At 42.4% G+C, this 26,727-nt stretch overlaps 2 protein-coding genes across 3 annotated transcripts; both read left to right on the top strand.

The window, feature by feature from the left end:
- Positions 1 to 352: 352 nt before the first annotated feature.
- LOC134756210 (uncharacterized) lies at positions 353 to 6,100 on the top strand. The gene has a single exon (XM_063693038.1). It carries the CDS (start codon positions 353 to 355, stop codon positions 6,098 to 6,100), a length of 5,748 nt encoding a protein of 1,915 aa, XP_063549108.1.
- Positions 6,101 to 8,410: 2,310 nt separating this feature from the next.
- LOC134755832 (chromodomain-helicase-DNA-binding protein 1) lies at positions 8,411 to 21,925 on the top strand. 2 transcript variants are annotated; one of them, XM_063692445.1, is made up of 24 exons: positions 8,411 to 8,814; positions 9,781 to 9,869; positions 9,950 to 10,306; positions 10,399 to 10,578; positions 10,725 to 10,909; positions 11,037 to 11,366; positions 11,581 to 11,831; positions 11,928 to 12,041; positions 12,119 to 12,283; positions 12,386 to 12,666; positions 12,752 to 13,109; positions 13,208 to 13,582; positions 13,975 to 14,226; positions 14,436 to 14,603; positions 15,087 to 15,207; positions 16,002 to 16,177; positions 16,710 to 16,881; positions 17,284 to 17,446; positions 17,631 to 17,997; positions 18,540 to 18,752; positions 18,838 to 19,152; positions 19,974 to 20,185; positions 20,442 to 20,726; positions 20,989 to 21,925. In XM_063692445.1, exons 1-24 carry the CDS (start codon positions 8,806 to 8,808, stop codon positions 21,191 to 21,193), a joined length of 5,343 nt encoding a protein of 1,780 aa, XP_063548515.1. In that variant the 5' UTR covers positions 8,411 to 8,805; the 3' UTR covers positions 21,194 to 21,925. The 2 variants fall into 2 exon arrangements, with proteins under 2 accessions (XP_063548515.1, XP_063548514.1); XM_063692444.1 differs by having other exon boundaries at positions 20,382 to 20,726.
- The last annotated feature ends 4,802 nt before the right edge of the window (positions 21,926 to 26,727 follow it).

Below are 26,727 nucleotides of genomic sequence, written 5' to 3'. Positions count from 1 at the left end.
GAGGTCTGCGCATGCGCGAAGCGCAGACGCCCGCGCCGGCGCGGCGCGGGGGACGAGGTCTTTAAATATGGAGGGAATAAAAGGCGGTGCGCCGGCCATAGGAAGCCATTACGAATCGAGCAGCCAAGCAAGCAACACCTCTCTTAAGAAGAAAAAGAAGACCTCTCCGACCTCGACCCTCCTGCATCTGATTTAAGAAGAGCTCCAGTTGTTTTACTCCATCCTTGCCGCCTATGCCGCACCCTATACAGTCCACACCCCTACGATAGATCTCAAGACAACAAGATTAGGGCCTAACACTCACATTGTTTGGTCCTTCGAGCCGGATCTCTGAAGCAAGAAAAATAGCAAGATGGCAGTAACAAGAAGCAACCACGGCAGAGAAGAAAATTCGTCAGATGAAACGCAGGCCACGGACCAGACCGGCGATACATCTGGTACAGGAGAGACGTCAGGCACAGGCGAGACGTCACGAACAGGCGATACGTCACGCACAGGCGAGACGTCAGGCACAGGCGAGACGTCAGGCACGGGCACCACCACAAGAACGCGCACTGCAACAGAAGCCAGCATCGCCGGCACCAGCACGAATGGGGGCCCAGCCGACACGTCGGGAATCAGAGCAACGCCTGCAGTTAGCACCGTCGCCACACTCGTCGGGCGAGATTCCGTCGAGTTAATGCCACCGCCGCCAGTTCCCGCTAAGCCCGCTCGGTCACACCGATCCAAGGCCTCCAGCAAGAGACTCCTCGCGGAGTTAGAGGCCAAGGAGAAGTTAGCCGAGCTGGAGCTGAAGCGCGTACAAGCCGAAACAGAACTAGCAAGAATCAGACAACAAAGACTCGACCTCGCCTCGTCAAGGGAAGAGTCTGAAGAGGAAGAGGACCTTGCTCCACAACGCATTGCCGATTGGTTCAACCGCCGCCCAGAACAACCAACAGCGATTGAAGAAGAGCCCGCCCATGAAGAAGCACACGTGCCGGCCCCGCGCGCCACTAGAAAACACGCGCGGCCGGAGGCCCCTCGAGCCGCCCACGCCATGGACGTGTCATCGCTGACCGCCGCCCTAACAGAAGCCATCCAAGCCGGCAAGTCCTACAGAAAATACATACCAGACCTGCCGACATTCAGTGGCCTATGCAACGAGTGGCTACAATTTAAAGCCGCGTACGACGAGTCCGCCCCCAGTTTCGCCGCAAGTGAAAACGTCGCCCGTATAAGAAAAAGCCTCAAGGGAGTAGCCTTGGAAGCCGTAAGCGCCCTCCTCATCAGCCGGCCGCACCCCGAGGACATCATTAAAGCACTAGAAAGAAGATACGGAAGGCCAGACGCATTACTCGTCAACGAACTGGAGAAGATGAAGGGACTGCCGCGACTCACCGACAGCCCGCGCGACCTGTGCATATTCGCCAGCAAGATCGCAAACACTGTCACGACTATCGAGATATTGAAGAAGCCTCAGTACCTCTACAATCCAGAGCTACTGCGGTCGATGGTCGATAAACTCACGCCTATACTTCGAAGCAAGTGGTACGACTACGCGGCCACGAGAGAAGATACGCCCGAGCTTAAGAAGATTGCCGACTTTCTAAACAACGAAGCCGACAAGTGCACGCCTTACGCTCCGCCTGAAAATACGACGGAGAACAAAGAAGTGAGGACCGCAAGAAAGAAGCCCGAGCGAACGTACGCCGCTACCGCCGACACTAAGAAGCCAAGAGAAGAGAAGCAAGCGTGCCCACTATGCGAACACGCTACTCACCAACTGCCGTCGTGCCCGCAATTCATCAAAATTGACACGAACGAGCGCTGGGAAGTAGCGAAGAAACACAACATTTGCTACCGATGCCTCGCTAGCAAGCATCGCCGCTTCGCGTGTCGTGCGAAGCCCTGCGGCCACCTGGGCTGCCCCATGAGACATCATCGCCTACTACATCACGAGAAGACGCCGCAACCAGTCGCCGCTGCGCAAGTCGAGCCACCACAACAACATAAACCGGAAGAAATAGTGGCCTCGGCAGTGAACACAGTCGCCTGCGCACAACCACGAACGAGCCGCGCCTACCTGAAGATAGTGCCAGTAACACTGCGCGGCCCGCGAGCGACACTAGACACGTTCGCCCTATTAGATGAAGGCAGCACGGTGACAATCATCGACTCAGCACTGGCGGACGCACTCGGGCTAGACGGTCCCACTGAACCAATGTGGGTGCAAGGCGTAGGCGGGAAAGAGATGGAGCACAATCAGAGCAGGAGGGTCGAGGTCTTCATCAAGAATAAGCACGACAGCCAAGAACAACGCATAACGAACGCGCACACCGTCGGCAGCCTCGGCTTCACCACACAGTCGATCGGCATGGAAGAAATAGACGGCTGCGCGCACCTCCGGGGTATCAAGCACAAGTTAACCTACCGCGGTGCAACCCCACAAATACTCATCGGCCAGGACAACTGGGACCTGATCGTGTCACGAGAAATAAGAAAAGGCCGGCGCGGACAACTCGTCGCGTCGAGAACCCTACTAGGATGGGTACTTCACGGCTGTCGCACCACAAAAGCGAAGCCGATCGCCTACTGCTGCGCACATCTCACTCGTACCGGGCCGACCGAGAACATAGAAGAAACCATGAAGAATTATTTCGCCCTCGAGTCTCTATCAATCGAGCCGAGGCGACCCCGTAGTGATCCCGAACAACAAGCTCTACGCATACTAGAAGAAAAGAGCCGCCGCCTACCCAATGGCCGGTTCGAGACGGGGCTACTGTGGCGCAACGAAACAGAGAAGATACCTAACAATCGCACCGACGCACTCAAGCGGCTGCACACGCTCGAGAGGAAGCTGGATCGTGACGCAAGCCTAAAGCAACAATATAACGAACGCGTCAACAACCTACTTACCTCAAACTACGCCGAGCGCGCGACAACGCCCCCGAGTGACAGAACGTGGTACTTACCTCACTTCGCAGTCTGCAATCCAGAGAAGCCGAAGATTAGACTGGTCCACGATGCTGCGGCCACATCACACGGTCGCAGCCTCAACGACATGCTACATACGGGCCCAGATTTCCTACAATCGCTACCCGGCGTCATCATGAAGTTTCGACAACATAGCATCGCAGTCTCAGCCGACCTGAAAGAAATGTTCATGCAGATAAAAATAAGAGAAGAAGACCGGGACGCCCTCCGCTTCCTATGGAGGGGCGATCGCCGCGAGGGAGAACCAGAAGAGTACCGCATGACTTCCGTTATATTCGGCGCGTCATCATCACCGTGCACCGCCCTATACATAAAAAATAGGAATGCACAAGAACACGCGACACAGTACCCGCAAGCCGCGCGAGCGATAGAACGAAATCACTACATGGACGACTATCTACAAAGTTTCGACACAATAGAAGAGGCAAGACAAGTAACAAGAGACGTCGACTATGTGCACAAAAAAGCCGGGTTCCAGTTGCGAGGATGGGCCACGAACGAAGAAGAAGCAATAAGTAACGTCGTCGGCAGCGAAGAGCGAGAGGGAAATACTGTCCCTATCGGCGGGAGCGAGATAGAAAAAACGCTCGGCCTGCTATGGAACACAAATGAGGACAGTATCCGCTTTCGCCTCAATACAAGAAGAGCGCAGCCCGAAGTAATCAACGACCTGCGGCCTCCAACGAAGAGAGAAGCACTCAGTGTCATTATGTCAATTTTCGACCCGCTCGGCCTCATATCACCAATCACTACGCCGGCCAAGCGAATCATGCAAGACACGTGGCAACATAGCACAGGCTGGGACGAAGCGATACCAGAGCAGCTACACGAACGCTGGAGCGAATGGCTACGACAACTTCGAGACCTAGGTACACTAAAAATACCTAGGTGCTACGACACTACGCCCGCCGCCACACACGAGCTGCATACTTTCGTCGACGCCAGTGAAGAAGCCTACGCCGCCGCAGTGTATTGGAGAATGACGCGAGCCGACGGCTCAGTCAGGATAGCCCTAGCCGCCGCAAAAAGTCGAGTCACACCCAGGAAACCGGTCTCCATTCCTAGATTGGAGCTACAAGCGGCCGTCCTAGGCGTACGGCTAGCAAAAACAGTCATAGAAGAACACGATTTCGAAATCACTTCGAAAACATATTGGAGTGACTCTCGCACGGCACTGGCATGGATACGCGCCGAGCCCCGCACATTCAAGACGTTCGTGGCACACAGACTCGCCGAAATAGAAGACTGCACTAAGAAAAACGAGTGGAGATGGGTACCGACAGCACACAACGTGGCCGACGACGCGACCCGCGCCACCCCGGCAGATTTCGACTCGCAACATAGATGGTTCACCGGCCCGCCCTTTCTCTATGAACAAAAAGAGACTTGGCCCCACGAGAATAAGGTCGAAGTTCCCGCGACCGGCGAAGAAAAAGAGACGTGCGCTGCGATCGCCGTCCCTACGCAAGATAAACACGCAGCTATACCCGAGATCGAACGCTTCTCAAAATGGATGCGGCTGCTGCGAGCGACCGCGCGCGTGCTACAGTTCATCGACCTAGTGCGCCCTCAACCCCGCGCGCCCGCCCCGCCCGCGACACAACTTATCGCGGCGGCGAAGCGCAAGCGGACACGAGCGAACGCGGAACAAGACGGCGCATGGAACAAACGCACGCAACACACGCGCGTGCCCGCCAAGAGTGCAGCTACCCAACCCCAAGAAGAGAAGAAATACTTAACGCTAGAAGCCAAATACCTAAACGCCGCCGAAAAGTTACTAATACGCGCCTCACAAGAAGATAGCTACGAGAAAGAGAGAAGGCGAATAGCGAGCGGCCGTACGCCCGACAAGGACGACCGACTGGCCAAGCTGAGTGTTTATATGGACGAGGACTGTATCATACGACTACGGGGAAGAATAGCGGCGGCCGGGAACATACAAGAAGAGACAGTGCAACCAGTAGTGCTATATGGGAAGCATCACTACACGAAATTGTATGTTTCTCATGTGCATGAACAATTACATCATGGCGGTACGGAAATAGTGGTGAACGAGTTGCGACAGCGAGTGCACATAGTGAAAATAAGGCCGACAGTGAAACAAGTGATCGCTCAGTGTCCGAGATGTCGACTACGTCGTGCGAAGCCCGCGGCCCCGGCCACTGGTGACCTACCGGCGGCACGCCTGGCGCATCATGTGAGGCCCTTTACCTACACGGGTCTAGACTACTACGGGCCGCAAGAAGTCACAGTGGGGCGTCACAGAGAAAAAAGGTACGTCGCGCTGTTCACATGTATGACGTCGAGGGCCGTACACCTAGAAATGGTAGCCTCACTAAGCACGGACTCGGCCATCAACGCACTACGCCGTTTCATTGCCCGGCGCGGGTGCCCTACAGAGCTGTGGAGTGACAACGGGACCGCCTTCAGAGGAGCCAACCGCGAGTTGACGGAAGCCATGAGAGACGCCGCCCACGCGCGCCGCATAAACTGGCGTTTCCTACCCCCCGCCGCACCCTTCATGGCGGGCGTGTGGGAACGTATGGTGCGCACGGTGAAAGAAGCTATGAAGGCCACCCTACATGAAAAATACCCGAGCGACGAGACTCTACAAACCCTACTGGCGGAGGCGGAGGCGACGGTCAACTCGAGGCCCATAACCTACGTAGCGGTGAATCCAGAAGACCCGCCGGCACTGACTCCAAACATGATTCTGATCGGGCCGGACTGCTACACCCCGGCTCCCGGCACCTTCGAAGAGAGCGACATGAACGCGCGACAACACTGGAGGCGCGCCCAGCAGCTGGCCGACACCTTCTGGCAGCGCTGGGTTCGCGAGTACGCGCCGCTACTACAACACCGGCGGGAGCCCCACGGCGCAGGAGTCACCCCGGCCGTCGGCGATGTCGTAATAATATGCGACTCCAACCTCCCCCGCAACATATGGCCACGTGGAATAGTGAAGCAGACGTATCCGGGCAAGGACGGCGTGGTACGAGTCGTGGACGTCACCACCAGCAGAGGACACGTGCTGAGGCGGCCAACAAAGAAGATCGTCGTGCTACCAGTGGGATCGCAAGGCGACGGCGGGAGAAATGTACACGACGCGCATAGTATTTTGTAACTTAGAGTCATTTTAACATGTAATAATTTTAAGTCGCGTCACGTATAGAAATAAATGGTATTTAGTATGTTTTTATAACAGGACAAAGTATGAGTAGCATACTTTGTACCTCTTAAAGGAATCCAATAAGAGAATTCCAATTAGGTAAAGTTAGGATTGCAATATAATTTAATTAAGATAGGCTTATAACAAATAAAGAATTTTCCTCATTGTGTTTCATTACGTAGATCTGTATAAGAAAATAGGGCAAAGTATACGCTACCTTATTCTAATAAGAAATTGTGATATTAGACTAGAATCTAATAAGATAGGTAGGATAAATAAATAAAACATGTAATTTGTTAATATATAACATAACTTTAATAAATAAAGAGAAACGTAGGAGAGTCGAGGAAAGAGAGGTCTGCGCATGCGCGAAGCGCAGACGCCCGCGCCGGCGCGGCGCGGGGGACGAGGTCTTTAAATATGGAGGGAATAAAAGGCGGTGCGCCGGCCATAGGAAGCCATTACGAATCGAGCAGCCAAGCAAGCAACACCTCTCTTAAGAAGAAAAAGAAGACCTCTCCGACCTCGACCCTCCTGCATCTGATTTAAGAAGAGCTCCAGTTGTTTTACTCCATCCTTGCCGCCTATGCCGCACCCTATACAGTCCACACCCCTACGATAGATCTCAAGACAACAAGATTAGGGCCTAACACTCACAGGCACAATAACCAAGTTTCGATTTTTGATTTTAAGCAGTAGGCCAATACTACTCTTTGGTCTATTCTCTATGCGTAAAGCCGAGGGGGCTTATTAAGCAATAAGTATAATATCGGAAGTCTAATGGTAAAGTCGAACACACTAGCGCACCGCACCGCGACCTTGGTGCGTCGCACCCATAAGTGAGAGCGAGCAACCATAGACCTAGCATTACATAGACCAGCTATACGCGTGCGCCCGTAAGGGATAGACATAGATGACGTCATAAACGTGGGGATACCATATTGGTAAAAATTACCCCAATATTTGATATCACGTTTGGGGCGATTACCCTGGAGGCAAAGTTAGCTTGTTTGACGGTATTAAAAAATTGTTAAATAAAATGTCAATAGGCCGTTCTTTTTAGGCGTATAAACAATGAAATACCTCCTATAATTCGCGCAAGTGGTACAAAACTAAACATGTTTAGTAAATAAAATGTATTATGGGTTTTAATTTAAAGAAATCACAAATCGCAATCACACCAATTAATGTACACCTAATCTTCACAACATTTGTTTATTTATTTTTTGGAATTAGAAGTACGAAAAAACTTCGAGGTCAAAATTACCCATAACATTAGGATATTTTCATCTGGTATCCCTAACATGATTGTTATGCAGCTAAATTAAGAAGAAGTTTAAGAATGGCTGACCTCAGACTCCTACCTACCTACGTAATTTGGGCGGATAATTTTACAAATAATTTTTTGTTAATTTGCGTAAATAATTGTGATATTTTTATTGAAATCGTTTGATTCTACATTGCTTTGAGTGTAACGTAATTTTACGATGTTATTCTCACATATTGCGTTAAGAGGAAGGTGTAAAATACCGTACTTACGTGTGAAAGGTTATGATCTCATATTTTTGCTCAGAGCGCCTATTACAGCCGATTACAGAACAATTCACCAGTATTTTATCAAAGTTCAAGCATTCAAAACGTTAACCATCACTATATTTCATAAGAGAAAGCACAATTTTATACAAAACAACGATAATTAAACAAGCAACGAACAAACATGACATGTCACGTACTTATTTGTTTGCCACAACCTCGGTTGTGGCAGCGGTGGAAAAGTGAAACTATGACAAGGACAAACAATAACAGCGCTTTCTCTGCTACTCCTACTGAAAGATACATAAGACTATCCCGTTCGGTCATTTTCCCCCACTCCTCATGTCCGATCCAGTTATACTAGATTCATGCGAGCAACAGATAGCTCTTTCTCGCTCTCACGCGGTGCGATAGTGTGTTAAGTGCTCTAGACTACGCGGCGCCAAGCCGCGATTCGCGCACGAGTGTGGAGGGGCTTCAATAGGCCCTTATTTCTTACCCGGTAAACCAAGGTCATTGTGCGATGCATCTATATGTAAGAGCGAGAACGGCCTCGGGACCTTTAAAACTGAAAAAGAACTTGGTTTAATAATAGGTGTTCTTATTCTTTATCAAAATAAACTTTGCTACTGCCAAAATATTCAACCATTGCAACGGAAGTGGCGTATGTGGCAAAGTATGGTCACACTGAATATTTTTTTAAACATTTTCCAGCCAGGCAGGCGGAAAGATGGCAATATGGCTGTAGCTTTCAAGTTTCGCTGGTAGTGTGCGGTGCTCACATCGTTTCTAGTGTGGTCGAAGCAAATCCGACGACTCAAAGTTTCTCTTTTAATTTTTTTAGCTGTCGTTGCTCATGTTTACATTGTTTTAACAAAATTTGTCTATATAAATATCTGGTTTTTCAACTCCTTCGTCATCAGATTCATGCGACGACAAAATGGCGTCGCTTGACAAGATTTTACTGCAAATTTATTTTTCATATTTTATTGGTTTAACATAGAAAAATGTTTGAAAACATCATTTCAAGATATTATTTGTGCTTTTTCTCAATGAAATTTCTAATTGAAGTTTATTTCATTTATCAATTTTCTTAGTAATAGTGAAATAAACTTATTTTCTTCAAAATGCACCTGGTAAGTGTTATTGAGGCTTATTTAATTAATATTTGGTGTATTTCATTGTTTTATTTAACAATTTATGTTTTTAACATTCGTGGAAACTTCTAGAAGTCTTGGGTGTGGCTCTGATTGAGGGTGAATTTTTGAGACGTAATTTCAGTTTTAAGGGTTTTTGTGATTGTTTACAACAGTTTTCCCAGTTTTTATGTATGAAAATGTTGTTATACAGGTCAACAATGACCTTTCTTTCGTTCTTTGTTACGTAACCTTTCCATACAGATAAATAAAAATGGAATTGGATGAGGGTCCCTTTTTGCAATTTGCTTTTGAAAATTGGTCTTCATATTGTGTGCCCATGTAAATAAAGATCAATTGAGGTTATGTTTCAATAGTTAGCCCTATTCAAGTCTTTTTAATATACTTAAAATAGCCCAGTTTCTGTGGAGCAATTGGAAACTATATTAGTTGAAATAAGCCATCTAAATACTGAAATTTATTCATTTTTTGCCAAAAACATAAATAATTTGAGGTTATACTTTCATTCATTATGATAATTTGTTGTTATCCTGTGTGTTTTTTATGTGGTGTGCTTGCTATCTATATTTTTGTGGATTTTATGGGACAGAAAAGATCATACAGTTCTTGGGAGCACAATCCATTTTCAGAACAGCGGACACTGTTCGGTGACCGATATGGTATTGCATCTACCTCGGTCGTCAGTGAATTCATTCATATATCTGAAATTTTAATTGTATTAAAGAATAATATGCAAAAACTTATTGAAAAACATAAGTAGCGTATTCCTCTCTTAGGTTGTCTAATTTTTATCTTGCACCATCAAAATTATGGATACTTCGTTTGCTATAAATCATGTATGTTTTTAAAATTGTGTTGATGTAATATACAACAATAATTCCATTAATCTTAATTAGGGTATTATTATGACAAATATAGTTTGTAAAAATATTTGTGTACTTTTAGAATGGCTCAATGAAAGAATCTGGGAGTGATTCCGCAAGTGAAAAAGGTGACAAATCTGAATCAAGTGGATCTGGTTCAGGAAGTGAAAGGTATGGTTATATTTTATAATTTGTTTCATGATGTAATTTTTTTTAATTGGCATAATAATTATTTAAAATATTATCAACAGTGATAGTGGCTCCAGTTCATCGGGGTCTGGATCAGAAGGGAAGTCCGGGTCTGAAAAATCATCAGCGCATGATGGGCATCATAGTGATTACTCCAAATCTTCACCTAAAAATAGTAATGCAAATTCTACAAAATCAGATCATCATACTGATAAAGACTCTTCTGATGATTTTCACTCAAAATCTAAATCAACAAATAATCATGGGAAAGTGAATTCTGAGTTCTGGGAAGATAATCCTGACATTTATGGCATCAGAAGATCAGGTAGATCTCGGAAGAAGCCTGATCGACTTAAAGTAGCCGATAGTGATTCCAGTGATAAAGGGCAAAGTCAGAATAGAAAGAGCAGAAAAAGAAGGTACTTATTCTATATATTTTTTATGCTATTTTAATTGTTATTTGGTACTTACTTGCATATAATATACAGCTAATTAATATTTTATTTTGTAGTGACTCATGGAATTCAGATTCATCAGATAGTGATAGTGACATGAAAGGTTCACCTCCCCCACCTTCTAAACGACCTGGTCAAAGAAGTGTACCTCTCAGAAAAAAGAAGCCAGCTAGAAGAAGAAGACTGTCTAGTGAAGATGAAGAAAGTACTGAAGGCTCTGATGAAGAATCACAAAGGTTTTTTTTTTCTAGTGTCCATTTTCAGTAACATGTGTTTTAAATAGGTCCTCAGTGTTTGAACTGTGACATGTGCTTTCTTATTGGACTGTAAGTTCAGTTTTGAATTTTTGAGTATTACAGTTTATATTCTTGTTTTGGAACAGTCGTGCGGCAACACGTCGAGCTGCAGCAGCCGTTAGTTATAAGGAAGCAAGTGATGAACAAACTGATTCATCAGACCTTTTGGATCCAGTAGAAGGTGAAGGTGAAGCTGAAGCAGAACCTGAAGTCGAAGACCACAGTGAAACTGTTGAAAGGGTTTTAGGTCACCGAAGAGGAAAAAAAGGAGGTAAGATGAGCTTCAATAAGAATGGTACCTAATCTTTAATTTATTTATATGTTGGTGAGTTGTAATATGCATTTAGGTGCAGATATCCATGTAAAATTTTAGCTAATGTCTTCTTATCATTGTGCAGTCACTGGAAATGTGACTACAATTTACTACATAGAAGAAAATGGAGATCCCAATGAAGGGTGTGACCCTACTGATGAAGAGTCAACGGAACCGCAATACCTGATCAAATGGAAGGGCTGGTCACATATACATAACACATGGGAATCAGAGAAATCATTAGCTGAACAAAAAGTTAAAGGCCTTAAGAAATTAGAAAACTATATGAAGAAAGAATCAGAGTTGTCTTGGTGGAGAAAACAAGCCGGTCCTGAAGATATTGATTACTTTGAATGCCAAGCTGAATTACAACAAGAATTAGTAAAGACTTACAACAATGTTGAACGAATTATAGGTAATTATTTATAATTGTTACACAAATGCCTATTAGTCTTATCGTTTAAATAATACTAGTATGTTAAACCACTGGTTTTGTAGACACATTTCCATAAATATTTAAAGTTTAAGACATCTTCATACATTTGACAATATTGCAGTAACTCATAATACAATTTAATGAATAAAAGAACCTTATTTGATTCTTATGAAATGGAATATCTTGATTGTAGCTGAGCAAACTAGAGAAATAGAAGGTGGTGGAACTACTCATGAATATTTTTGTAAATGGGAATCTCTCCCTTACGCTGACGCGACTTGGGAGGATTCTGCCCTGATTGAGAGAAAGTGGCCAGTTGAAGTGGAACAATTTAAGGCTAGAGAAGGAGCTAACACTACTCCCTCAAGACATTGCCCTGTTCTAAGAAGAAGGCCCAAGTTTCATCAAGTCAAATCACAACCAGAGTATTTGGGCTCTGATCAGGTATATGATACATAATATATCTTTTATTACTGTTAATTGGATGATATTGGATCAATTGTCTATATCACTTATTGTATCATGTATTGTATTTTACAGACATATGTTTTAAGAGATTATCAAATGGATGGATTAAACTGGTTAATACATTCCTGGTGTAAAGACAACTCTGTTATTTTAGCCGATGAGATGGGCTTAGGGAAAACTATTCAGGTACTAATAATTTTATGGAGCAATTTTCATTTGTAAGTAATAATATTTAAAATTTAAGTTGCATTTTTATCTTTCAGACGATATCATTTTTATATTACCTTTTTAAATCTCAACAACTGTATGGACCATTCCTCTGTGTTGTACCTCTAAGTACTATGACGGCATGGCAGAGAGAGTTTCAACAGTGGGCACCTGACATCAATGTCGTTGTTTACATTGGTGACGTCATCAGCAGAGACATTGTAAGAACCCATAAAATGTATTGCTTAAATTTACTGTTTATTTTATTATGAATTACATCAAAAATAGTAATTTAAATTTATTTAAGGTATTATTGTTTGTAGATCAGGCAGTTTGAATGGAGCTTTCATCCTTCGAAGAGATTAAAATTCAATGCCATCCTTACCACCTACGAAATATTACTAAAAGATAGGCAATTTTTAAGACAATTTAGTTGGGCATGCTTGTTAGTAGATGAAGCTCACAGATTAAAAAATGATGATTCGTTGTTGTACAAAGCATTAAAAGAATTTGACACGAATCAGAGGCTATTAGTCACGGGTACTCCATTACAAAATTCCCTTAAGGAGCTATGGGCCCTTTTACACTTCATAATGCCTTACAAGTAAGTAGACCTAAACATTTTATTTTCTGAATTGGAAAACCAAAACATGTAAGGATAATTCTAAAATTATATCTGGTATATTTAGGTTTGAATCATGGGAAGACTTTGAAAAAGACCATGAAGATGCTGCCACAAAGGGGTATGAAAAACTACACAAGCAGTTGGAACCTTTTATTCTCAGAAGGCAAAAGAAAGATGTAGAGAAATCCTTGCCTGCAAAAGTGGAGCAAATATTGAGGGTTGAAATGACTTCAATACAAAAACAGTACTACAAATGGATTCTAACGAAGAATTACAGTGCTTTGCGCAAAGGTGTGAAGGGTTCTATAAACACGTTTATCAATATCGTGATAGAACTTAAAAAATGCTGCAATCATGCTCTTTTGACGAAACCTGAAGATTTCGAATCAAGAGCATCTCTTGCTACAACTGATGCTGTAGAGGTAAAGTATCTTTAAGCCATATTCATAAAGACAAAGCACGTATACGCGGGCACATTTTTTTAATGAAAGGTATTAAGTATAAATTTCTCTTTTTACAGAAATTATTGAGAGGATCAGGAAAACTTCTTCTTTTGGACAAACTGCTATGCAGATTAAAAGAGACTGGACATAGGGTGTTAATATTTTCACAAATGGTGCGAATGTTGGACATCTTGGCAGAATATTTACAAAGACGACATTTCCCCTTTCAACGTCTAGATGGCAGCATTAAAGGAGAAATTAGGAAACAAGCTCTCGATCATTTTAATGCAGAGGGTTCAAACGATTTCTGTTTCCTCCTTTCTACAAGAGCTGGAGGGTTAGGTATTAATTTGGCTACGGCTGATACTGTGATAATTTTTGATTCTGATTGGAATCCACAAAACGACCTGCAAGCTCAAGCTCGCGCACATCGAATTGGTCAAAAGAATCAGGTAATTCTTGTAACTTATTTACCATAAAATAGGCAATGCTTAATAGTCTTATTACCAGACCAGATCATGTTGTAAAATTATGATGATACAACGGGTTCGAAGGGAGCCGACCCTTGCCCCCTTCGGTCTCCCTGGGGCACGCCACGGCACGACTGCACTAGCTTACTCCACTATTATGGCGATTTATCTATAATATCCCAGCCGTTAATCTTATTTCTGTTTGACATACAGTCGCCATCAGATATATCGGAGCGGCCAAGGTGCTCACAAATATCTGAACACGCGTTTATTGTCAGGGCGTTAGAGTGCGTGTCCAGATATTGTGAACACCTCGGCTGCTCCGATATATCTGATGGCGACTGTACCATCAGCTAAAAATCATTTTGTCACAGGTAAACATCTACCGGTTGGTTACCGCGCGATCCGTGGAAGAAGATATCGTAGAACGCGCGAAACGAAAGATGGTGCTAGATCATCTTGTCATCCAGAGGATGGACACGACTGGCAGGACCGTCCTCAACAAGCGCGATTCTTCCGGTACGACGGCCAATAATCCCTTCAATAAGGAGGATTTGAATGCCATCCTGAAGTTTGGTGCTGAGGAGCTGTTCAAGGATGATGATGAAAACGATGAGGAGCCTGTCGTAAGTTACATTTACGTTACGTTTTTAGGCAGGGGATTTTTTTCCAGTAGTTATTGCTACCAGTAGTAATTTTTCCAGTAGTTGTTATTGGGTTTGGTAACAGTTTTTTTTTTTTTTCATTTTTAAGTATTGCCGTAGCCCGAATATTATTTCAAGTGTGTTATTATGTGTTTTATTGTTTTTTGACATCCGTCTTTTTTTTGTTTCAGTGTGATATTGATGAGATTTTGCAACGCGCCGAAACTCGCGACGAAGGTCCGGCTATGGTTGGAGATGAACTCTTGTCGGCATTCAAAGTAGCTAGTTTCGCATTTGACGAAGAGAAAGCGGTCATGGAAGTCAAAAAAGAAACTACCGAAGAGGAAAGCAAAGATTGGGTATGACCGAAATTGAAAACTACAATAATGACTTACAAAAAACAATAAATAGAAATATATATATTTAACCTTTTGAACGCCAAGAACAAGTTAACCTAGAATAAGTTAACAGTAGTAGTAGTAGTAGTAGTAGTAGTAAATCACTTTATTGTACAAAACAAAAATTGTTAACATGAAATTCATATAAATTTAGGTACAAAGGCGAGCTTATCCCTAACAGTATTCTTAAACTAGAATTTATGTATTGTATTGTTGTATTGCTATGTTTTGTACTATCATGTTTTGGCAATCGTCGTCACTAGTCGTGGCCACAGCGCCACGGACAACTATAGGTGTTATGACGTGACCTTTACACTTTCAAGTAAGGTTTACGTTAGCTCGCTTGCGCCCGAGACCTTGGCGTGTCAGTGACTTTTTTGTTTATGATAAAGCGTTCAAAAGGTTGAAGGAAATGCACGATTATCTAATTCCTTTATGTTTTAGGATGATATAATTCCCGAAAACGTGCGAAAGACAATTGCCGAGGAAGAAAAGAACAAGGAAATGGAAGATTTGTACTTACCACCAAGAAGAAAGAATTTACAAAACAATAGCGCAGAAAGCAGTACGTACACAATTTTGTAATTGCATTTAAGCTGCCGTTAGTACATACAGTTGTGTGCAACATAATAGCAGTCAATAAGAAAGTGAAAATTAGGAGAAAACTATAACTTTAGATCAATAATTGATCTAAAGTTATAGTTTTCTCCTAATTTCGGTTAGTATTTTTTGTTATAGTGGCAACAGAAATACATCATCTGTGAAAATATCAATTGTCTAGCTATCACGGTTCATGAGATACAGCCTGGTGACAGACGGACAGACGAGACAGCGGATTCTTAGTAATAGGATCCCGTTTTTACGCTTTGGGTACGGAAACCTAAAAAGATCCAATATAATTGATCTAAAGTTATAGTTTTCTCCTAATTTTCGCTTTCTTATTGCCTGCTATTATATTGCACACAACTGCTGTATCTATGCCTATTGTACAGTCAGCTGCAGATAAAAGGTACCCCCTCTGCATAGAAGTTTGTATGGCGCCATACATTTATTACGTAAGACGATTTTTGCCAGTTTTTTGACCCTTCCCACCCCTATGTAAGAAAAAATAAGAATGGCCGACCCCTCCTAAGTCGTCTTACGTAATAATAGAACGGCTCCTATGCAAAGGTGCTAAGCTAATAGTATTGCTGACTGTGTACGTGTAAACGAGCTAGCAGCTTTAGATTTAACAAACCTAACTTTGACCTGAAGAGCTATCTTTATTGGCTTCATAATGTGACGTCGCTGGGTCCAAGATTTGAGCCCGTGTGGCATAATAAGATAATAAAAAATAATAAAAAGTGACACTATTTCTAGGACGTAACCGAAAGCGTGGCGGCCAAGCCTCGGGTGCTGAAGGTGATGGGGACGGAGAGGCGGACGAAAGCTACGCTTCCGAGGGCGACGCCAGCGTCGACGACGACCGACCGCGTAAGCGTGGCCGTCCACCCGCCTCGCACAGGGAGAAGATCAAAGGATTTACGGATCAAGAGGTACCTACACCCTCTATTTTTTGTTAATACACACGTGGACCCGTCACCCGAGTATGTACTTAAACTTCGTCCAAAAGAGAGGTATAGACACTGTGAATGTCATCTAGCTTTGTGTGGTAGGGTGTGCCACAGCGGATGTCGTTCCAGATTTAGACCAGAGCCCAACTGGGGAAGTACCTCCACCTTACAGAAAACTGCAGCTAAATAACACTAGACCCTACTCATAGTGTTGTGTTCCTGCCGGTGAGTAAGGTTGCCAGAGCTCAATGGGGGTGCAGGGTGTTAGGGTCGGCAACGTACATGTAACACCTCTGTAGTGGCAGGCGTCCATAGGCTACGGTGACTGCTTACCGTCAGGCGGGCTGTAGGCTTGTTTGCCACAGACGTAGTATGAAAAAAATCGTATCTGATGTGGGAAGAGGCAGCCTAGCCCAATGTTTCCATCATTTGCCAAGCTCGGATGAATATTTGCTTGAGGCGAACCAATTTAACCGTGTGGTAATAAGTAATAATAGTGTGATTTCTTCTACAGATAAGAAGATTCGTGAAAAGTTACAAGAAGTTTTCTGCGCCTCTAAAACATCTTGACAGTATAGCATGTGATGCTGAACTGCAAGAAAAACCATTGGCGGAATTAAAGAAGCTAGGCGAGATACTTCAAGAGAGGTGCAGGGCTGTTTTAAATGATACTTCAGAAAAGACAAGTAAGATCAGTATTTCATTATAATTATATCTCAGATAAGTAGGTATAGGAATCTAGGTAGGTACGTAGGTATAGGTAGGCGTTATAGATAACGTTAAACAAATTATAAAATAATGTTGTGTGGCCAAGTGTTATCGGTTTACTGCCTTAGTTATAAAAGCACTAATGTTACAAAGTAACAAAAAAAAAAAGAATGTTTAAAAAAAAGTATGTTTGCTTTTAACGTATTTACTGAGAAATTCAATGGTCTTTTCATTCAATCATTTTGTCTTCATCATTCCAATATTTAGAATTTTAACACAGTGCAATCAATAAATCACTCATTGGTTGCTTACTTGGTTCACAATCTACTTCATACTAATTTAAATTACATGTCTAGACGCTTTTTCATGTTTCGTTTCAGATGAACCAAGCGACGGGCGTAAGAATGCTAGAAAAACGTTTAAACTCGGAGGTGTACCTGTAAATGCCAAAACGATGGCAGCGTGCCAAGACGAGCTTGCTCCTTTAGACGGATTCTTGCCAGAGACTAAAGAAGAAAGGTTAAAATGGCAATTAGATTTTAGGTAAGTTGTTAATGTATTATTTGCAAAGATAAAAGTAAATTATGTGACTTATGAAATGATTTCTAACATTAAATCATTTTACGGTTTAGACACTTGTTTTAGTCACTCGCGCGACTGTTAGTATGTCTCCCAACAGTTTAAATTCGATGATTTCTAACATTCGTTATTTATTTGACTTAATTAGGACAAGGCCAGCTAATTTCGATGTTGAATGGACAGTAGCAGACGACTCAAAATTGCTTGCCGGTATTTATCAATACGGAATGGGCTCTTGGGAGGCTATCAAAATGGATTCTTCCTTTGAGATTGGTGAGAAAATTCTGACCAACGAAGACAAGAAACCTCAAGCAAAGCATTTACAGTCTAGAGCAGAATATTTGCTGAAGCTTATCAAAAAACTTCTCGATCAGAAAAACGGAAAACAGAAGCAAAGAAAGCCACGAATGAAACGAGGCAATAAAGAACCTGTCACTAAGGATATTATAGAAGATGATATTAGTTCTGCTGATGAGAAGAAAGGAAATAAAACTAAAAATGATAAGGCAGACAAGGTTTGTGATAAAATTTATGTAGAGTATTTTCCTCGTTTAATATAAGTACTTAATACTAGTGATAATACTATAACGATCACAGATCACCTCACCTACAGCATGGAGCATATACGCGCCGGAATCGTACTAATTTTGTACCTAAGCATGACCCGCTAGTTCTAGTTTTACGTCAATTTTTAGAACCTGTAGGTACTCATGTAAATTCAAAATATCTACTAAAGTTGAGTTATAGGGGTTGTGAACATAGCATAGGGCAATCAGGGGCTGTATAATTCCCGGATTGCCCCGGAATCGTACTAATTTTGTACCTGAGCGCGATCACTTATTTTAGTGGGGAGTTTAATTTAGTTGTCTAAATTATACTTATCTACTACGTTTGAGTTATAGTGGTGGCGAACAATGGCTGTTGTTACACAACTGTTTTTACCGGTATTTGAAGCCAGAACAACCCAGGCTATTGCGCACGTAGCGGCACCACTGACTAGGTTAAAGTGGCTATTAGATACGCCATAATATATGTTTACATAAGTTATCTATTTCAGAATAAAACGAAAGAAGAAATATCACATGAAGAAGGAAATGACAAGAAGGATAAAAACAAAAAACGCTCGAAGAAAGGCGAAAAAGATAGGCTAAAAGGCGAGAAAGTCAAAGGCCGTAAGAAACCTGCAGGGGGACCTATGCATTTTACTGCTAATCACGAGCCACGCGCCTTAGAAGTTTTAGGAGATCTGGACCCTGCTGTCTTTGAAGAGGTATCATTATTTACTATGTTTAAACGATTCGCTTCTCAAACATAAATTGAATTACTTCTCTACTAATTTATTCTTTTTTTTTCAGTGTAAAGAAAAAATGAGACCCGTAAAGAAAGCTCTAAGAGCATTAGATAATCCAGACCAGACATTGACAGAATCAGAACAAGTAACGAAAACCAGAACATGTTTGACTCAAATAGGAAGTCAAATAGACATATGTTTAGAAGAATATCCAGATCCTGAGAAGAAAGTTGAGTGGAGAAGTAATCTCTGGTATTTTGTTTCAAAATTTACAAATTTTGATGCGAAACAGTTGTATAAGTTGTATAAGTATGGCCTTAAGAAATCAGATACTCCCACTAAACAAAAGAAAGATGTAAAACACAAAGAAAATGTAAAGGTAAGAAATGTTATAACCGCGGGCCAGGAACAGATTTCCATGACCAATCGCCACCCGGGCGAAAACTCGTATAGTGGTTAATGGCTGTGTATGATGAACCTTCGTGAACGTCAGCTGCCGCTCCGTTGGTGGGTTGAGGAATGGCAGCAAATAGTCTATAAAAAAATTTAGTCATCGCCTCCCGCTTGATACTTTGTCAGATGATAGTTTAGATGCTATTGTGAATAAACAAAATCGTCAGCCGATTGTATCTCTGTGGAAAGACTGCCAGCTGGTCACATGAACATGTAAAAAAGAAAATTCTTTTCAGTCATCAGCGTCATCGCCTCCCGTTTAATACTTTGTCAGATGATAGTTCAGATGCTATTGTTAATAATACAAATCGTCAGCCGGTTGTATCTCGGAGAAAGACCGTGTTACGCGTTTCGGTGGCTGCCATTCCTCAACCCACCAACGGAGCGGCAGCTGACGTTCACGAGGGTTCATCATACATAGCTGTTAACCGCTATACCAGTTTTCGTCCGGGAGGCGATGACTGACGAAATTTGCGCCTGGCTCGCGGTCTATTAAATCATATGAATAAAAATGGGAATCAATGGGGCACGGAGACGTCGTGACAGAGCGAGTGTCGCTTTTGAACACCGCGCCATCCTAGGAAAACAGAGCTTAAGATCGACCGACCATCCTTACCGCGTTCTTTGAGGCATTGCCAAATTTCAATGAGCATTATTTATTCCCATTAGCATTTTTACATCAGTGGTCATAAGTGGTTTCGTTTGTTTAATGAAAATGTAAGCTGACAGTTACATATTTTTTTTCAGGTTAAAAATAATCACAATGTCAATAATCATGTCAAGAATAATAAGGAGGCTAAAAATGGTGAAAATAATGTTAAGAAAGAGAAACGGCCCAAAATAGGGAAAACTAAGTCTGAAAAGACAAATGATAAAATACCACACACGTCAGGTGTTAAGAGAAAATTGGAAGAAGGCGAATGTGATCCAGAACCCAACGAAAATAAACGGCATGAAAGGTAATAAATGGTGTGACCTCATTGTATCTCTAATAACAGTATTAATTATTAATGCTCATTACTAATTTATCTGTAGCGTTTGCTCGCCACGCCTCCATTACGTTTTCATCAACTTCATTCTAGCCTTAAAACTAACCCCATAGTTTTACTACTCCTAGTACTTTCATCGCCATCTCGCTTTTTTACATCCCTGCAGACATAAACACAAGCACTCGAGCAAGGATAGGAGCCTGAAGCGCGATGATTTGACCTACAGAGAACGTAGTCGATCGGAGCGGGAGCGAGATCGCGAGCGGGATCGCGACCGGGACCGCGACAGAGAGCGGGACCGGGACCGCGACCGGTCTCGGACGCGGCGCGACAGCGGCGGCGTGGCGCCGCGCGCGCGGCCCGCCTACCCGCCGCACGCGCACGGCGAGCACGCCGCGCACCCCGCGCACCCGCAGCACCCCCCGCACCCCGCCTGGACGCCGCCCGCCTACCCCGGCCCCCGCCAGTACCGCGGCGGCGACCGGAACCCGAGGCCGCAGGACAAGAGGAGGTAAGCGAAGTTCGCTGCGTGTATTTTCTGTTCATAATGACATGAACATGTATTTTCATAGTGGGTAATAATCCGTAAATACGCTAGTTTTTTTTTTAAATAAAGCGACACATACGAAAATGACATAAGCTCGTAAATTATGTTGATTGTAAATTGTAAGGATGGTATTCCATTCAAATTTTCTTTTTATAAAAACAAGAATGTGAAAATTAAACTAATACTATGTCTATGATGAAAGGCAGTGTAGCCATATATTTTTTAGTAGGTACGGGTACGGCGTGATGGCGGGCAGCTACGGCGGTTACTACGACGGCGCGGCCATGCCCGGCGGCATGGGTTTCCCCCCCGCGCGCGCCTACCCCGAGGAGTGGCGCGGATACTCGCAGCCCCCCGAGTACTATGACGAACGCGACTACGAGCGCGAGGTGTACAGGAGGGACTATGATCGCCGCGCCCCTCCCACTTAATACTTACATCACTGACGCTTAACTGTAAATATAGTGTACATTCTAGTTTTAGTTAGAGATTAGACGTAATCCTTTCCCGTGGACGGCTGAACTGTGAAACTGTAAAGTGTAAGTGACAAATAGTGCTGTGGTTTTTATCTATGTGATAAGCGGAGCGCATCGTGTCTACGGAGACTTTGAATATTTCATTGACTGTGTTTTGTAAGTGAGACTGTATAGTAAATTTATTTATTACTGAATCTGTCTATTGTTAATGTACAGATTGTAGATGAATACCATTGATTTTTTTATATTACATCAATTTGTTGCCGATTTTAGCGCTTCAAAATATTTTACTGTAATCTGATTATCTATTTATTTGATGCCTCGTCACTATAAACGTATATGTTTAATTAGACAGAAACAGGTGATATAGTTCATAGGGATTGTACAAAATTAGCGATTGTTAGGCTTGCGTATTATTCAAAATCATGTGCAATTTCAGAATGTATAGCTTGATGAAAGGGGCACATAAATTTTGTCATTGCATTTTAGCAGTGGGCAGGAAAGAGTGTTTTTTTTTGTACATTCGTTTCTCGTTCTACGTGCATTTCCGAGTCCCATTGGGGCTCGTACAGTCCTATTTTTATACATTATGTAAAGTCTTATTCTCTGTTACATGCAATTTAATGTAATGAGAGCGTGAAAGCGTCTTAATGGTATAAACCAGGATAATAAACATATTAAAGTTAATTGCGTTTTTTCTTAAACAAATATCACCATAAAATGTTAATGTTGTTACATAAAAGTAATATCTTAGGCAACATAGCAAGTAAGTTTCTGTCCAAATCGTAATACCTGTTAAATTCAAAAGCGAAAAGTTTGACAAAAATTACCTTTTTCTCGCTCCCTGTATGTTTTTTACAAAATCTGTAAACGCCAATCTTCTTTAATTTGAAATCGAGGGAAGGTCTTCTAAGACCATTTTCGCGTAGCAGCACGGGATCTGGTAGCTGCCCTGACTGACCCAATAAGAAAATCCACCCTGTATATTTTCTTACTGGGTCAATGAGGGCAGCTACCAAATCCCGTGCTGCTCATTTTTGCCAAACTTTTTTTTTATGCCAATCGGGCAATCGATCTCATTCCTTACATAGCCACAAATCAAGGAAAACTTATTTTTAACCGACTTCAATTTCATAGAAGGAGGAGGTTCTGTATTCGGTTGTGGCTATTTTTTTTTGATGTATGTTCACCGATTATTCCGAGACCCGTGGTCCGATTTGAGTAATTCTTTTTTTGTTCGAAAGGAACTACTTCCAAGTTGGTCCCATATTAATCTGGTTCTGATCTGATGATGGGATCCCTGAGGAATTGAGGGAACTCCTCAATTTTTAAAGGCACATGTATGGTGATTTGGGTGTTTTCATAAGCAACTTGAGCATTTTCTCTCGAAAACGACCAATTTGATGAAGTGGACCTGATGATGATGATTGTTTTGAAGATAGTGATGATGATTTTTTTAATGTAGGATGTTCAGCGATTACTCCGAGACCCGTGGTCCGACTTGAACAATTCTTTTTTTGTTTGAAAGGAACTACCACCAAGGTGGTTCCACATTAATCTGGTGCTGTTCTGATGATGGGATCCATGAGGAATTGAGGGAACTCCTCAATTTTTAAAGGCACATGTATGGTGATTTGGTTGTTTTCTTAAGCAACTTGATAATTTTTTCTAGAAAACCACCAATTTGATGAAGTGGAGCTGATGATGATGATTGTTTTGATGATAATGATTTCAGCGATTACTCCGGCACCCATGATCCGATTTGAGTTATTCTTTTTCTGTTTGAAAGAAGTTACCTCTCCAAGGTGTTTTCGTAATATTTTTGGTTTTGATCTGATGATGGAATCCGTGAGGAATTGAGGGAACTCCTCAATTTTTAAAGGCACGTGTATGGTAATTTCGGTGTTTTCTAAAGTAACTCAAGCATTTCCTCACCAATACCACCAATTTGATGTAGTGCAACTGTAGCCTAACCACGAGTTTGGCACTAAATATTCTTCGTAACTTACTTTGTACACTAATACGCCAGTACGAGCGAGATGCATAAACAGTAAGTTACGCACACGATAGCGAATATATCAATGTCAAACTCGTGGTAAGGCTACTGATAACTTCCCTCGTATGTGTATTATGATTTTTGATGTAGGTAGTGTTGGAAACAACCAAAGAGACTGAGAGGTGAAGGTAGAGGGTATTAGTGTTTGGGGGGTTTGAGGTTGGGGGTTGAGGGAAGGTGAGTTGATGGGTCGGAGACTTGAGGGGTTGGGAGTTAAGGGGTTGGGGGTTAGGGTTAGGAGTTAAGGGGTCTGGGGTTAGGGGTCGGGGAATGGCGGTTGAAGGGTTGGTGGTTTAGGGTCGAGGGGTTCAGTGATCAGGGGTTGATGTGCTGTGAGGTTGAGTGATCGGGGGGTTTGAGGGATTGGGTCAGTGGCGGGGCGGAGAATGGATTTACTGACAGGAATGATTTCCCAGACGGACTCGAGGAAAATTCTGATTATTTAATAAAGTTACGAATTTACAGATAAACATGATTATGATTTTCATTCATGCGTCACGCTCTTAACAATGTCTTAAAACTAAAAATGGAAAAATAAAAACTTTTATAAAAAAAAGATAAACCGACTTCAAAAAGGATGAAATAAAATATTATCCTTTTTAGGGTTCCGTGTTTAAGTATATGCGTTACCAACTGATATGTTTGAAGTCGGTGCCAAGCCAAGTACTCCAAGTAGTAACAATACCAGTCAAAAATAATCAGCTTTATGTCTATAAATCCCATTACAACTGTACAAATATTATAAACGTGAAAGCAATTATGTCTGCCTCTTTGCTACCTTTTCATGGCTAAACAACTGAACCGCTTTAGCTGAAATTTTGCATGAAGGTTCCTTGAATTGTTTTATATTTTGAAATGTAGTCCTCTGGATAAGCGACAGAAAATAACTCGGTCCCAATCCCACACTTGCGTGCTATGACTGTATAAGAATTAGTAAGAAATGCTCTTTAAAAAAATACGACGACAAAACGTATTAGATTTACACTAACGTGCCGACAAGCATGGTACGAACTGCGCCAAGAAGGTTCAACCGTGTGTTCTGTTCTGAGGTGTACAGGAAGTTCGTTTATTGTCGTCGTGTAACGCTGCGTCTTACATAGGCGAACACTCGCGAACACGAAGCGAAGCGACGCGGCACGGCGCGGCCGGCCCAATTCGTTCGCGTTCGCAACGAGATCGCCCACGTAGGACACTTCTATATAGGTATCAAAGGATTAATTAAGGCGCCGTGCCGCGCCGCTTCGCATTCGCGTGTTGTTCGCCTACGTAGTACGCTGCATTAGGTAATCCAACGTACATACTTATATAGCCGCATCTTTATATCTTTATCGAATTGCACCAAAATCCCTATGAATATATGGTTTAAAATTTGGCTTGGCACCGACTTCAAACATATCAGTTGGTAACGCATATACTTAAACACGGAACCCTAAAAAGGATAATATTTTATTTCATCCTTTTTGAAGTCGGTTTATCTTTTTTTTATAAAAGTTTTTATTTACATGATTTTTTATGCCAATCGATTCCATCCTATCCAGCATCAATAGTTTCCTAGGGGTCAACTTAAGGTAATGTACTAAAAAGCATCAAATTAAAGAAAACTTTCCATACATTTACTATGGAGAAACCGTGAAATTTTATTTGCATTTTTCTATCTCGCCAATCACTCACCAAATGTGGGAAGCGTCACGTGTTTATCAACCACCAACAGAGCGGCAGCAAACGTTCACGAGGTTTCATCATACTTCCAACTATTTGAATTATCACCCGAGAAGAACATTACTAGGTCATAATCTGTTGCTGGCTCGTGGTTTCTGAGCGTGGTTTATTTGAAATGTTTCATAGCATTCAGTGGTCGAGTGGACACGTTATCTTATACCTTTAAACGAGCAATTCTTGTATACAGGGCGTCCCAAACTTATGGGACATGAAGGGGAAGTACCTTAAATATCGTAAATAGTGAATTTTATATCTATTTTTTTTTGTGAAATAGGAGGCAAACGAGCAGACGGATTACCTGATGGTAAGCGATTACCGCCGCCCATGGACACCCACAACACCAGAGGGGTTGTAAGTGCGTTTCCGGCATTTAAGATGGAAGTACGCTCTTTTCTTGTTCTTCAGGTTTGAAGGTCATATCGGTCCGGAAATACCGCAGGCGACAGTTCATTCCACAGTTTAGCTGTGCGATCTATCTATATATATTTCGGGGATCTCGGAAACGGCTCTAACGATTTCGATGAAATTTGCTATATGGGGGTTTTCGGGGGCGAAAAATCGATCTTGGTCTTATCTCTGGAAAAACGCGCATTATTGAGTTTTCATGTTTTCTCCCAGTCTCCCAGATATTACTGATAAATTAACAAAAATAAAACGGTAATGCGGAAAAAGTGGTGGCTTATCGTTACCAACTCTTGACGCATACTCGTATACGCTTGGGTTGGGACAAACCAGTAGAAAAAAACCGGCCAAGTGGGAGTCTGACTCGCGCACTGAGGGTTCCGTACTTTTTAGTATTTGTTGTTATAGTGTGAAAATTTCAACTGTCTAGCTATCACGGTTCATGACATACAGCCTGGTGACAGACAGACAGACGGACAGCGGAGTCTTAGTAATAGGGTCCCGTTTTTACCCTTTGGGTACGGAACCCTAACCTAATACAATAGAAATTGCCGGTAGTGGTACTTATGTGAGAGTCTTAACCCTTAAATGCATGATTTTTATTTTTGCCCGAAATTAATGTAAATATAAAATAATTACAAACCCCGAAAAAGACGTCCAAAATCACATACTTAAAATAATCCAATTCTGGATTTTATCAATTTTTCCGACATTTTGTCATAAAACGAATATAATTTTTATAAATAAAAATATTGCGAAAATTTAAATTTAAAATCGGAATACAGATTAGTTTTACTATTGAAATACAAACGTTTAACTATAATAGGAACAAGTATATTTTATCTAATAATGTATAAAATTAGATGTTATTGTTGTGTAGCCTGCATCCCTCACTAAGCATTTAAGGGTTAAAACGTTGACACTAGGTCAATTTTATTCGGTTAACACCGGTAACACAATTACTGCCAGCGATCCACTAGGTGGGTTCTCTGTTCATAGGCGCTTTTCGCTATAGAGCTGATTAACCACTTAGGCAATCGGCTACGATCGTAGCGCGCGCTGGCAGTTACTGCACTAATGATTACAGGCCGGAAAAAAATACCATCGCTTGCGGCTGTTTCTAACTCCTGACAATCAATGAGAATCAAAACCCTAAAAAATGATGCAGACTCAAGACGTTTCTAATCTAATCATCGAGGGAGAGCACAGTTCCAATAACCGACGCCTTCACTCTAATGCAGGAGCACGTAGCGTTTATATGCAGTTCTATGTATTACAAATACAAATGGTTTATTCGCAGTAATATGGTTAC

Source organism: Cydia strobilella, chromosome 3, assembly GCF_947568885.1.
Source record: "Cydia strobilella chromosome 3, ilCydStro3.1, whole genome shotgun sequence".
NCBI lineage: Eukaryota > Metazoa > Arthropoda > Insecta > Lepidoptera > Tortricidae > Cydia > Cydia strobilella.
Note: the sequence above shows the minus strand (reverse complement) of the source record. Positions and strands in the feature narration are given on the sequence as shown.

What these genes read in the sequence shown, in the direction of transcription:
- LOC134756210 (XM_063693038.1), top strand. Translation starts at nt 353, where the DNA reads ATGGCAGTAACAAGAAGCAACCACGGCAGAGAAGAAAATTCGTCAGAT.
- LOC134755832 (XM_063692444.1), top strand. An exon ending in GAATTGGTCAAAAGAATCAG is followed by an intron (nt 13,583 to 13,974) that starts GTAATTCTTGTA and finishes ATTTTGTCACAG; the next exon opens with GTAAACATCTACCGGTTGGT. An exon ending in ACCCTGCTGTCTTTGAAGAG is followed by an intron (nt 18,753 to 18,837) that starts GTATCATTATTT and finishes TTTTTTTTTCAG; the next exon opens with TGTAAAGAAAAAATGAGACC.